This window comes from Syngnathoides biaculeatus, chromosome 22, assembly GCF_019802595.1.
Source record: "Syngnathoides biaculeatus isolate LvHL_M chromosome 22, ASM1980259v1, whole genome shotgun sequence".
Taxonomy (NCBI): domain Eukaryota; kingdom Metazoa; phylum Chordata; class Actinopteri; order Syngnathiformes; family Syngnathidae; genus Syngnathoides; species Syngnathoides biaculeatus.
Genome location: NC_084661.1, coordinates 13,710,710 through 13,722,851, shown reverse-complemented (window position 1 = coordinate 13,722,851; position 12,142 = coordinate 13,710,710). Strand labels below are relative to the sequence as shown.

General features: G+C 44.0%; 2 protein-coding genes across 9 annotated transcripts in view; one reads left to right on the top strand and one right to left on the bottom strand.

The window, feature by feature from the left end:
• Positions 1-12,142, bottom strand: part of fbxl15 (F-box and leucine-rich repeat protein 15) — a 50,844-nt gene that overhangs the window by 38,033 nt on the left and 669 nt on the right. For 2 of the 6 annotated variants that reach the window (XM_061811153.1, XM_061811154.1), the window contains exons 1-4: positions 4,417-4,574; positions 3,973-4,126; positions 3,356-3,858; positions 3,089-3,263 (exon numbers count right to left, since the gene is read on the bottom strand). In XM_061811153.1, coding sequence (XP_061667137.1) covers positions 3,089-3,263; positions 3,356-3,858; positions 3,973-4,126; positions 4,417-4,511 — 927 coding nt within the window. In that variant the 5' untranslated portion in view covers positions 4,512-4,574. Of the gene's footprint in view, positions 1-1,738; positions 3,264-3,355; positions 3,859-3,972; positions 4,127-4,416; positions 4,728-11,909; positions 11,972-12,142 lie in introns of those variants that run through there. The other 4 variants (XM_061811152.1, XM_061811151.1, XM_061811150.1 and 1 more) reach the window with 4 other exon arrangements.
• Positions 4,000-10,587, top strand: tbx6 (T-box transcription factor 6). Of its 3 annotated transcripts, none has more exons than XM_061811143.1 (9): positions 4,000-4,064; positions 7,427-7,517; positions 7,660-7,846; positions 8,024-8,291; positions 8,649-8,792; positions 8,899-8,969; positions 9,039-9,097; positions 9,213-9,486; positions 9,580-10,587. In XM_061811143.1, exons 2-9 carry the CDS (start codon positions 7,448-7,450, stop codon positions 10,505-10,507), a joined length of 2,001 nt encoding a protein of 666 aa, XP_061667127.1. In that variant the 5' UTR covers positions 4,000-4,064; positions 7,427-7,447; the 3' UTR covers positions 10,508-10,587. The 3 variants fall into 3 exon arrangements, with proteins under 3 accessions (XP_061667127.1, XP_061667129.1, XP_061667128.1); XM_061811145.1 differs by lacking the exon at positions 4,000-4,064 and adding an exon at positions 4,581-4,626 and having other exon boundaries at positions 7,432-7,517; XM_061811144.1 differs by lacking the exon at positions 4,000-4,064 and adding an exon at positions 4,590-4,626.

Here is a 12,142-nt window from a genome sequence, read left to right as displayed (position 1 = left end):
TCTACCAGTGATAAAAGCTCGTACCCCTAAAAGGTATGATGCACATATCACGTTACGCTTTCAGTCAAGTCACACGGTCCAGTGAGCAGTGAGCGAAACCTTCAAACATTCCTCACAGAACATCCTTGATGACAGTCTGAGGAAAGCACACCCTCCTCTGGCCAGTTGGGGTAGCGAGTCCTTGGGTTCCACACTCAGACAAGTCTGGCAGTTGGAAGTTCTAAACTCCCAATAGCATCACCGTGTACGTATTGATTGACATTGTTTGCATACTGACAGAGGGACATTCAAATAGCCGTTCTTAGCCATTTTGGTCGAAGGTGAACCAGCTCCAAGAAAAAGTCCAACTGCCTTTTACTTATTTATCTTGACCACGACCTGCAGATGGCAGAGAATCCGCAAAGAGATGCAGCGGCACCGCAAACAGCCACATAAATCCGAGACTTGCGGCTTCCATATCTGAAGTCCCGATGATCCACTCAGTCTTATCTGCTGTCCAGTGTTGGTGAAGGGATTTCAGGGGCTCAAACCTGCGGATGGCAGTTGATCCCCGGTGGTTATTAGCGGGCTGCTGAAGACGGGCCGAGCTAGTTCCCATGAGTAGAGCGGGATCGCGCACTTCCCCCTGGAATCTCCTCTGATCCAAGAGTAGCAGGACCGTTCCTCTTTAGGAAGGCCACTCTTGGAAATATCCTTAGAAACTTCCTTTGTAAAGTGTGACCCCCAGGGAGGTCCCGACCTCACAGCCATGCGCTAAAGCTGCTCGGTTAATGAAATCAGTACAAATCGGGCCCGGAACTAAGTGGGACTGGCGTCTCCTGGACCCTCTTTGCCCGTGGAGATGCGTCTCCATCATGTGATTCATGCAGGGACGGCTATCAACGCTTGACTGCAAACTTTGTTAAGGTCATTAATGCTCAGGTGTAAAGTTGTTGTGTTGTCTTGCGGGCATTTTCTGGCTCAATGCTTCTTAGAGACGGAGTACAAAATGACAGCTGTCATGTCGCCTTTGAATTTTGTGACAAACACATACTGTACTAGATTTCACAAGTGAGTAGGAACTACGTCTGAACGCAGGCGTTTGTTATGAGGAAGATCATTAGATGTTAACTGTGATAATAGCTCAATGCTGACCTCTGCTGGCAGGAGGACCAGAGCCGATTCTCAAGAATTATTACAGGGAGTCCTCGGTCTACGACAGATTCGTTCCTGTCATAGAGACTTAACTCAAATTTTGACTTAAGTCGGATTCCGCCATTAAAGTCAGAATTTACATCAAAATACTTTGTATAAAAAACAAATACATTGAAATAAACAAGGTGATGTAATTAGCATTACTGTTCAGAGGTGCTGTGATTAGCAATTGTAAATGGAAAAAAAGCTTTGAATTTTCATACAAATTCATACATGAATATTTTCGGACGTCGTGTAGCGCAGTTTAGTTAGAAGGTTACTTATTATCATTTAAAAATGATCTTCAAGTAAATGTACAGAAAGTCTCATTCACCAATGCAATTACAACTGTGACAAGCTGAAAATGAACTAAATTTGCCACGATGGGATAATTACCTTATGTCGGAACGTCCGAAAACTTATTTCAGCTAAGAGGGGGGGAAAAAAAAAACTTGGAACAGAAATTTCAATTGAATTTACCGAAATATGAATTTCATGAGTTTCTTTCATTTCAAGCTACACATGTTTATTGAATATAAAACGTATTACATGCCAATGATAATTTTGAGAAAAGAATTATTTGCATTGCGTTGTTTATTAAGAATCTACATTTCTCAAAATACGTACACATTTTGGAATAAGTGGGTTTCTGAAACCAGAAAAAAAAAAAAACATCAAATGGGTTGATCCCATTAAACTAATTATTGGCTAATAACTTTGTTTTGGTGTAGTAGGGACATATTTTGTCAATACACTTTGTCCAGTACGTTGGCACAAAGTGCAAGTGCAAATTAAACAACACAATAACTTACTTTAGCTAACTCTTTAAAGCTCAATTATGTTACTATTAATATCTGATTTCGTGTCCAATAAAACAGAAGATTTTTTGACACTTATTAATTGTGACTGGAAAACAAACAAATCCACATGTGGCTATTGTATGGATGATAAATAAATTAGTAATATCATGACTTAATCTCTCAATCAGTTTTCTACAGTTTTTGGACTCATTTGGGTTAGCTGTACCCTGTCGCAGCTGAAAGTGGGCAAGAGGCAGCATACACCCTAAACTGGTTGCCAACCAAAAACAATTTTTGGAACATGAGGAATATGAATTGCACAGATTCGAACCAATTGCCTCTGTGCTGCAGGGTAGATGAGCTAATTACTAGTGCACCATATTTCCTCCTTATCCTTTCAGCGACAGTACCATATTGTATTATCCATCCATCCATTTTCTTTACCGCTTATCCTCACGAGGGTCAATGCTGGAGCCTATCCCAGATGCCAACGGGCATGAGGCTGGGCACACCCTGAACTGGTTGCCGGCCAATCGCAGGGCACACAGAGACAAATAGTCGCACTCACAATCACACCTAGGGGCAATTTAGTGTGTCCAATTAATGTTGGATGGTTTTTTTTTGGGGGGGATGTGGGAGGAAATAGGAGTGCCCGGAGAAAACCCACGCAGCCACGTGGAGAACTTGGGAACTCCACAGAGGCGAGGCCGGGATCGAACCTGGGTCCTCAGAAATGTGAGGCCAACATTTTACCATTGAATCACCGTGTCGCCCATACTCTATCAGATAAGACATAAAAACCTTTCAACATATCAAAAGACATTGGTTGCCAAGTTTACATCAAAGGCCGTTTGAAACAATCACAAGTCAAGAAAAGGCATAAAAGGTGATGTCATACGTGCGGAGTACACAGTCAACTTTTACGCTGCTAACAAAACTAAATTTAAACAGCGAGACGAAAAAAAATGGCTCAAGTAAGGATATAACACAGTTTTATAGATATTTTAAACTGGCCGAAAAAAGGCATTTTTAGTGTGCTAAAATGTGCTTGCGTTTCGATAAAATGCCAACACAAAAGTAAACAATTTCTTCAACTGGGTGGAGATGGCTTATACCTGGAGATTGACATATGGACCATAATGCGCGGCGACCAGTCGCTCCCTCCCCGGCGGCGAAGGAACGTCAACGAGCACGTTGCGCTTGCGCAGAGGCTCCAGGCTGGACTCGGTCACATCGGGGCAGTGTTTCACCTTCAAGGACTTCAGCGTCGGGCAGTACTCGGCAACGGTCCTGTGAAAGGCAGCATACTATTAATCCAATACATGTATCATTCTAAAAGAATGGTGTGTGTTTTTGAACATAAAAACAAAAGAAAAAGATACCTGATGGCCCGGTCCCGAACCCGCAGGCAGCACCTGAGGTTCAGATGCTGGAGGCTCCTGCAGTTCTTGGCCACCTCCTCCACAGATTCATCCGTGATCTTTTCATTCGTAGCCAGAGAGAGAAAGCTTAACCCGGCGCACTTTTTCGCCAGGTAGCAGATGCCGTCGTCATTCAGCTGGCAGCAGCCGCTGAGGTCAAGCCACCGAAGCGCCCCGCAGCGGTCGGCCAGGACGCGCAGTAACGGCCCGTCCACGAAGTGGCAGCGGGCCACGGCGAGCCTCTGCAGGTGTACGCAGTTCAACGACACGGCAACCAGTGAACGGCTGGTCAACCCCACGCATCCGCTCAAGTCCGCCGACATCAGACGCCGGTTCCGGTTGATGACGGGCAGCAGCTCCTCGTCCGTCAGCCAGGAGGAGCAGTTCACGAGTGACAGCTTGCGAAGATCTCTGCTGTCCTTCAGCAGTGAGCCAACGGCCTCCTTTGGAATAAAAGATGAACCCTGTAGCAACATAACTGAGTCAGAAATGAATTCACTGAAAAATACATCTTCAATTTCACAACAAACGTGTCCCAGTTGCAAAGGAAATACTTCATGTCCTTAATAAATACTTACGAGCTCAAAACTCCTGCACCTGGCGAAGAAGACCCGGATGAGGCTCCGGAACTGCTTACTCACTCTTTGCAAGATGACGAGCTGTGTCAAAGGTAAATAGGATAAAATATGTGGCACCAGTATGTCGTCCCATGGTAACGCCAAGAAGGGAAACCTGCAGAGAAAATATTAACTATAACAGCACCTTACGCTAAAAACTTAACTTTTTTTTTACAAACTTGTCGCAACTGCTGAACAGTGGCGGAGAAGTAACGAAGTACGAAAATTAAGCAACTGTACTGAAACAGAATTTTGAGGTATCGATGTGAATACGCTTGAATATTAAATATTAAAATTAAACGTGACCGTGGGCGTAAATACATGTTTTAAATGTACTTACAAAAAAGACACGGAACATTTGTTCGTTTTGTCGACGAATAAACCGATTAAAAATAAATGTCTTACTTCGGTGCTTGTTCTTCTTCGTCCATCTTAAATTTAATTACTTTTTTTTCGCTGTTGGCGTCCAAATGAATGAGAGCACTTCTTCTTCGTTTCATTCATTTTCCTCACTGACGAGCATCCTGATTATTGTTGCATTACCGTCACCTACTGTTTGTCCCGCGCAACCACAATCACATAAAATCCTCGGATTCAGCAAAATCAACTTTCTTGGTATGTTTTTTGTTTAAAACCTTATTGTTTTACTCCACAAACTATAGAAAATTAAATTATCACTCATAACATATATTTAAATAAAAAATAGTGCAGTTTTATTCTGCTCACTTATTTTATTCCCAATAACTTTTATTTAAAACTGCTATGTTGTGGGTCTGAATGCAACCAATGACGCTGCAACATTTGAATCCACTGATGCCACTGGGTCACAGAGCAGTGTATTTTTAAGTGTAATGACCTTTTAGACTTCATTAGTCAAACAAAGCTACAGTTCAAACTACTTAGCACATGTATGTGAAGGAGCAGGATAATTAATGGCAACGCTTAATGCGCTGTGACCCACCCCCTCCATCCTCCCCCCCATGCAGGCAGCATTAAGACAACAAACCCAAGCAGCAGCCCTCATTATTAGCTGTTGTTGGACCCACCTGTTAGTTTGTAAAAGCATTATTAGAAAACACTCACACCTCTACTTCCACTCGGGCTTTTTAAATGTGCACAAATGGAGAACGAAAACAACAACTACAACAATATTTACCCTGCTGGCTGTAACTTGACTCCAGTTGTTGTAGGCAAACAGAACAACAAGATCTTGTTGGATTGACCTCGTTTTTTTTTTTTTTTTTTTTTTTTATTTATGGTGATACTATGATTTACAGAAAATGATTTTTGTAATAATCAGCCATTTTTTCCCGAATTGGAACAGTATATGGTTGACATAAACCCAGAGAGCCAGCAAAATATTCATGAAAAACAACTTATGGAGTTAACTTATTAATTAAAATTTTTCTAGCTGAGCCAATAATCCAACGATTTGATCCACTTGTCACTTGTGAAGGTGAAAACACACAAGACATTTCTTTATAAGGACGATGACAGGTTGTTTGACACTTACAAATAGTAGTGAGGATAATAGCTGTACACGGCTATGTCTAAATAACGGGTTTTTGTAATACAAATGAAACCAAGATAAATCTTTTTAAATCTTTTCCACCATTTATGTGATCTATAACCTGTGCAACTTCCTGCGAAACCAAGGCAGCGCAAAACCAATTCAGGCTTCGACTAGAATGCAAACAAAAGTCAAGAAAAGCCTACTAGAACAATTGAAAATGATTTGGGGTTAATCAGAGGCGCATTAAATGGTGGCAGATGTATACAGACTCCTGTTAAGATGATTTTGAATGTTAATTCTGAACATAGCCATGTCCTAACACATAAAGAGGGTGTGCAAACTTATACACCAACATTGTCTCTATTGTTTATTTGTCCTTCCCTTCTCGAAATGATTTTTTTCCCCCCCAAAAAATGAGCTGCACAGTTTATATGTCTCATTTATAGTAGAAAAACGTTTAAAATAATTTATCTTGGTCAGTAATTTCTTTTGAATATATCCCAAATACCTAGCATGAGGTCTCATCTCTGGTGGAAAAACTTTTAAAAAGATTTATCTTGGTCAATCATTTTTTTTCTATATCCCAAATACCGAGCATTAGGTCTACACATACAGGTGTGTAGACTTTTCATATCCACTGTTTAGAGTACACTCATATTATTTTCACAAAATTAATTTTTTTAATTTTTATTTTATTTTTAATTGTAATTTATTTTTTTCAAAGTATTTTCACAACTTAATAACATTGTATTAAATATAGAATTTTAAAAAAATCCCTTAGTATGATGCAAACACAAAGATAGCATCATAACCTGCATAGTTGAATACACATATCGATACATATTGTGCGATAGTACGATTATAATCTGAGGCGAAACTTTCACCAACACTTGAGCCCTCGCCGGGTGCGTTTGTGCGTTGTTTTTTGGGGGGCCAAATTGCAGCCACCTGCCCAACTGGCTTCCCCTGACCCCGACGTCCAAAGACACCCCACTGACGGCTAAACAGACGCACAGCTGAGAGGAAGAAACGTGTCGTCGGGCCGTCGCTGAGCGGCGGGGGACCTGCTCGTAAACCACGTTCGTCGTCGGCGCCCAACGCATGACGAGTTGCGCGCCGTGACTGTGATTTGTGCATGCAGTTTGGACTCAGGACCTTCAAAGTGATGATGAGCACACACAGAAATGTAACAGTCTTGTGTTTTATTTAGTTATTATTTAAATAGCTCCTTTTTTTTAATGGAAATTGTCATACATAACACGTGACCAAACAATTGCTATATGTGTGTAACAATTTGTCATGGTATTTTTTTAAGATCATCACTATTAGGAGACTTTAGATTAAAAAACATGAACAATATTTATTGAACCTCAAAGGCTGAAAGGTTGGATTGATTCTGTGGTTGAAATGTCAATTCCAAATAGATAGATAGATAGATAGCTAGATAGCTAGATAGCTAGAGAGAGAGAGAGAGAGAGAGAGAGAGAGAGAGAGAGAGAGAGAGAGAGAGAGAGAGAGAGAGAGAGAGAGAGAGAGAGAGAGAGAGAGAAGAGAGAGAGAGAGAGAGAGATAGATAGATAGATAGATAGATAGATAGATAGATAGATAGATAGATAGATAGATAGATAGATAGATAGATAGATAGATAGATAGATAGATAGATAGATAGATAGATAGATAGATAGATAGATGGATGGATGGATGGCAAGGTGTCAAAGAGGTTGGTGCGAAAATGTGGCCATTTGGCCTCCACGTGTTAGCGGCCCCACACCTATATAACAAAGAACCGTGGGCCTGGAGGCATTTGTCAGAAGCCAAGGCAAAAGACAAACTGGAGAAGAAGGAAAGAGGAAGTGGGGAGAGGTACTACTACTAATACTACTACTACTACGTTTCCCCAAGTGAAGAGCCCAGAGGCACACGATGCTCGGCGTGGACGTGTACCCCAGCTTGGCTCTGGGGTCTCAGAGGATTGGGGACCGCTTCTACAGAGGTGAGAAGAACTGCACCTTCACACCCACATAAGTCAACTCGGTTGTATTTCGACTTGAGAAACAACTGAAGCTGATCAAACATAAGACAATTTGCGGAGGAGCATTTGGAAAAACTGCATCTTTTTTCCGCAAACCCCATAGATCGGGAGTGTGACGGGGCGGCCAAAGCCCCGCCCCCCGCGAGGCTCGCGGCGCCCCAGCCGGGCCTCCGCGGCGAGCAGGAGCCCCCGACGCAAAAGGACGACGTGCGGATGGAACTGGAGAACTCGGCGCTGTGGAAGCAGTTCAGCTCGGTGGGAACGGAGATGATCATCACCAAAAAGGGCAGGTGAGTGACGAGAAGTCAACTGACGATGCAGTCATGATGTCGTTATCTGTCCACGCTACTGAACTCAAATTTAAGCATTTGGTTGCTTTGAGTTTGTGACGCGCAACGACAATAAAGTTGAACATTATCTCATCCAAACCCCTTCCCACAATTCCCTTCTCTTCCCTCTCCCCGCAGACGCATGTTTCCCGGCATGAAGCTGAAGCTGTCGGGTCTGAACCCGTCCCTGCGCTACATCCTCCTCCTGGACATCATCCCGATGGACAACTCCCGCTATCGCTTCCAAGGCGGCGGATGGCAGGCGGTGGGCGGCGCCGAGGCCAGGCTGCCGGACCGCGTGTTCATCCACCCGGACTCCCCTGCCACCGGGGCTCACTGGCAGAGTCGCACCATCTCCTTCCACTACGCCAAGCTCACCAACAACACGCTGGACGCACAGGGCCATGTAGGTAGCGCAAAACCCGATGAGGCGAGACGCCACAGAGCAGTAGCTAGGAAGGGAGATTGACAGGGAGCCAGATTGCTACGTATGAAGAACTAGATTGGGATAGGTATTGGTTCTTTCGGCTTGTCTCGTTAGGAACCCTAACCCTAACCAATAAACGGGTTGACTAGTTGAACAGTAGGTCCATAGCCAGGTAGATTGGTACAATATGGAAGTTCCCGGAAGACAGATGGACTGATAAAACGGTAGGAAGGTAATTTGGTTGGTTGGTTGGTTGGTTGGTAGATTGGTGGGTTGGTAGGTAGGTATGCAAAAACATATTTGAACCTCTTTCTCCCTTACTCTCGGACGTTTCAGATCATCCTCCACTCGCTGCACCGCTACCAGCCCAGAGTGCACGTGATCGAAGCCAGGGACATGTTGAGTTGGGGTGGGGGGCAGCACTCCTTCGTCTTCCCCGAGACCCAGTTCATCACGGTCACCGCCTACCAGAACAGCAAGGTCCTCTCACACCATGTCGTCGCTGTAACTTTTTGTAGGGAATCCCTATACGGTCCATCAAACTAAAACTTCGTCAAATTGAACTTTCTCTTTCTTTTATCTGCAGATCACCGAGCTGAAGATCAACTCCAACCCCTTTGCCAAAGGGTTCCGGGCCGAAGGGATGAATAGCAAAAAGTAAGCATTCTTGTTTCTAGTCAGTGCACATCTATTTCGAATTTTCAACATTTTTTTTTTCCTCTATAGACAAAGAGATGCAAGACAGAAACGGAAACTAGCTGACATGACGGAAATCACGGCCACAGGTCAGTGGGTGATCTGGTCCATGGATTCTCTAACTTTTTGGGTCCAATAACCCCTTCCAGCAGAGACTGATGATGATTTATGACTACATATAATATCTCTCCATGTCCCCCACAGTGAATTGTGACCCGCGTAAGTCCACTCAGCCGACCGCCACCGCCCCCAGCATGACCGGAGCAGACCTGCAAGCGCTGGCCTTGGCCTCTTTGCCCCCTCTGCCTGCTGGTTTTACCCCAGATGAGACCCCCTTCCAAGGCACGCTTGTCCCAGAGCATCCCGCGGACCTCGACCAGGCCTTCATCGCCTCCCAGATTCCAGACATCAACCTCTCCATTAGCGCTGGGATGCAGGACGCAACTGGAAGTGAGGTCACGCCAACTCTCATCGAAAGGTAATTATCGAGTAAAATACAAATATTAAAATTAAGGTTGTGTGCGTCAGGGCTCGTGAAAATCTCCTTTGTCATCTGTGCTGTCCCTCACAGTTCGGACTCTTTGAATGAGGCACCGTTCACCTCCAGCTACCCCGCACCTCAGACCAGCTCGCCCTCTTTCGCCCCTCTCGCCCAGCCTACCTCCTTCCCCTCAAATCCATCCGACGCTCCCCTGGACTACCCCGCCCTCCTCTCCCCGGCCCTCTCCACGGCCTCCACCGCCTCGCCCTCTCTGCAGCAGACCGCTTTCACCTTCCCCACTCCTCCACCGTCCTCCTCCTCCTCTACCTCCTCGCCCTCCTATCACACCATTCCGCCATCCGACACCACTTTCCCTCCGTGTCAGTCCCAGGACCAAATGTCGCTGCTCTTGCAACAAGATGACGCTCTTTCCAGCGGCCACAATTCCCCCAGCGAGCAAAGCTCGGAAGCTTTCATTTATCCGAATACTCTCCCTTCTAATCCTGAATCCCAGACCCCGCCGGGTGCGCCCCCAGCACCCTTCGCTTTCCAACCGCCACCTTTGCAAAACCAGGCCCGTCACCTCTCCAATCTGACCCAACAAACTCAAGGCCCCGATCTCTCCGCCCCCTTCCCCCTCCCATCTTACCCCCTGCCTTTCCAAGCCTCCTCTTGCTTCCCCTCCACTCCTCACTCTCAAAACCTAAACAACGCAGCCCCCTCCTACACGTCTGTTGAGCTGGGCGGCATGCCTCAGTTCCCCCCCGCCGGCCCCTACCGTTCCGATATGATGCTGCACCCCCACCGCCACCACCACTCCCTGCTCCCGCAGCTGGAGCCACCCCTCCCCATCACAACTCCCACCCCGACCATCTACCCAGCCTTCTCCTCCTACCCACTCCGCCTCCGCCAGGACCCTCGCCCGTCTCCCACCATTCCCCTCGGGCACCTGTACCGACACCACCGCGCCCACGGCCAGGGGTCCTTCCTGGATGTGAGCTCCAGGCCTGTGTTCTAAAACAAAAACAATGCCTTGCTCGACGGTTTTGTCTTGATAGTGCTTTTAGGAGGAAACTAGTCCTGTAGTTCATTGCGTGTTATCGGAGAAAATGTAAGAGGAAAAGGAAGATTTGTAAATAAAAGAAATAAAATTTAACAATGTGAATTAAAATGTCTGTATTTCATATGATGATATAAGTAAGAAAATAATATTCTGTAATTTTGAATAATACAGGAAAAATGGCGGGATAGCCACTTGTGAGTTAGCTTGTTTTACGTTAGCATAGAATTACTATCTTAGCAAAGGTTCCTTTCCGAGCATTTGCATGATCAAGCAGTTTTTCCACTCAAATTGGTTGATTAAAAATGAACATATTGTCTGTATTTACTTTTTAAATATTTACTTTTCATATAATGTAATCGTGTTCAATGCTTTGTTAATTGATTTTACACAATTTAACATATATATACACATTTTCTTACAGCTTACTTTTATTCTATCCAAAAAACGGTGAGTAAATTATAATGACACTATCATTAAAAAAAAACATTTCAAGTCATCATGATTATTCTGATAAAGTATATTTATTAATCCCTAACTACATATCCATTGATCTTTATTTTCAATTCTCTAGCAACATGAGGGTTTTGTTATGGGTGGCCCACCAATATTTCACAGGAAATCGCAATGTCCACGATGAGTAGCCAAGCTGCAACTGTGCTGTGAAATATGGACACTGATTTTGTACATTGCACATTGGGCGATGTCACGAAATTTAAAAAACACGAAAGCTTAGCCACACGCTACTTTTCACGCTGCGGAATGACTTCAGATGTGACGAGGCTGCCCGGTTAATAATTTCCTCGGCAGAGTCATTGATAAGCTCTCTTCTCAGACATCCGAAGTGACCCCCTCTCAATATGTAACTCAACCCAAACACTGCGTTGGTAGTTAATCTTATTATTTATTTATTTATTTTTCCCAGTTGTTAATGGAAACGCCGTGCGTACGTGCATTCACGTTGCCCCGCTTTTTAAATGCAGTCGTCAATCGAAAGTAGTTGATAGATAGGGTGGTTAGAAAATGAGGAATTAAAAAAAAAAACATAAGTGGCATTGTAATGGGAGCTCTTTCATCAAGGAACCAATTAAGTTGTAAATACATTTACACGCCACACCATAAAGTAAATAATGAACAATGCAATAATTGCATGTCGTAAATATAATTTCTACCTAATTCACTGTTGCTATAGTGCGACTGAATTCTTAACTTCTCGAATGTGATGTTGACACATTTGTTTACATGTGCTTGGCCGATTTTGTTGCGGTCCAAATAAAGCGAAATTGAACCTTTTTTCCAGCGATCCAAAAGGTCATTTTGGCGTAAAAAGACAAAAACAAAAAAAACAAAAAAATAATACCTATAATGAAGCATGATGGTGGCAACTTGGGTCAACGGCGTGAGCACAAAACCTTTCGGCTTCTGCAAAAAGCGAGACAAAAATGAAAAAAGTCAGGAAAAGCCTACTAAAACATCTGAACTTTATTTGGGGTCAATCAAAGGTACTTAAAATAATGGCGTGTTTTTACTCACTCCCATCAAACATTAACAGCAGCAAAGACCATCACTGAGCTGTTTATTTGAACCCAAAAC

Excerpts from the sequence above, each read along its gene's own strand:
- tbx6 (XM_061811143.1), top strand. The coding sequence starts at position 7,448 with ATGCTCGGCGTGGACGTGTACCCCAGCTTGGCTCTGGGGTCTCAGAGG. Across the intron at positions 8,970-9,038 it reads GAAGGGATGAATAGCAAAAA|ACAAAGAGATGCAAGACAGA; the intron begins GTAAGCATTCTT and ends TTTCCTCTATAG. Across the intron at positions 9,487-9,579 it reads ACGCCAACTCTCATCGAAAG|TTCGGACTCTTTGAATGAGG; the intron begins GTAATTATCGAG and ends TGTCCCTCACAG.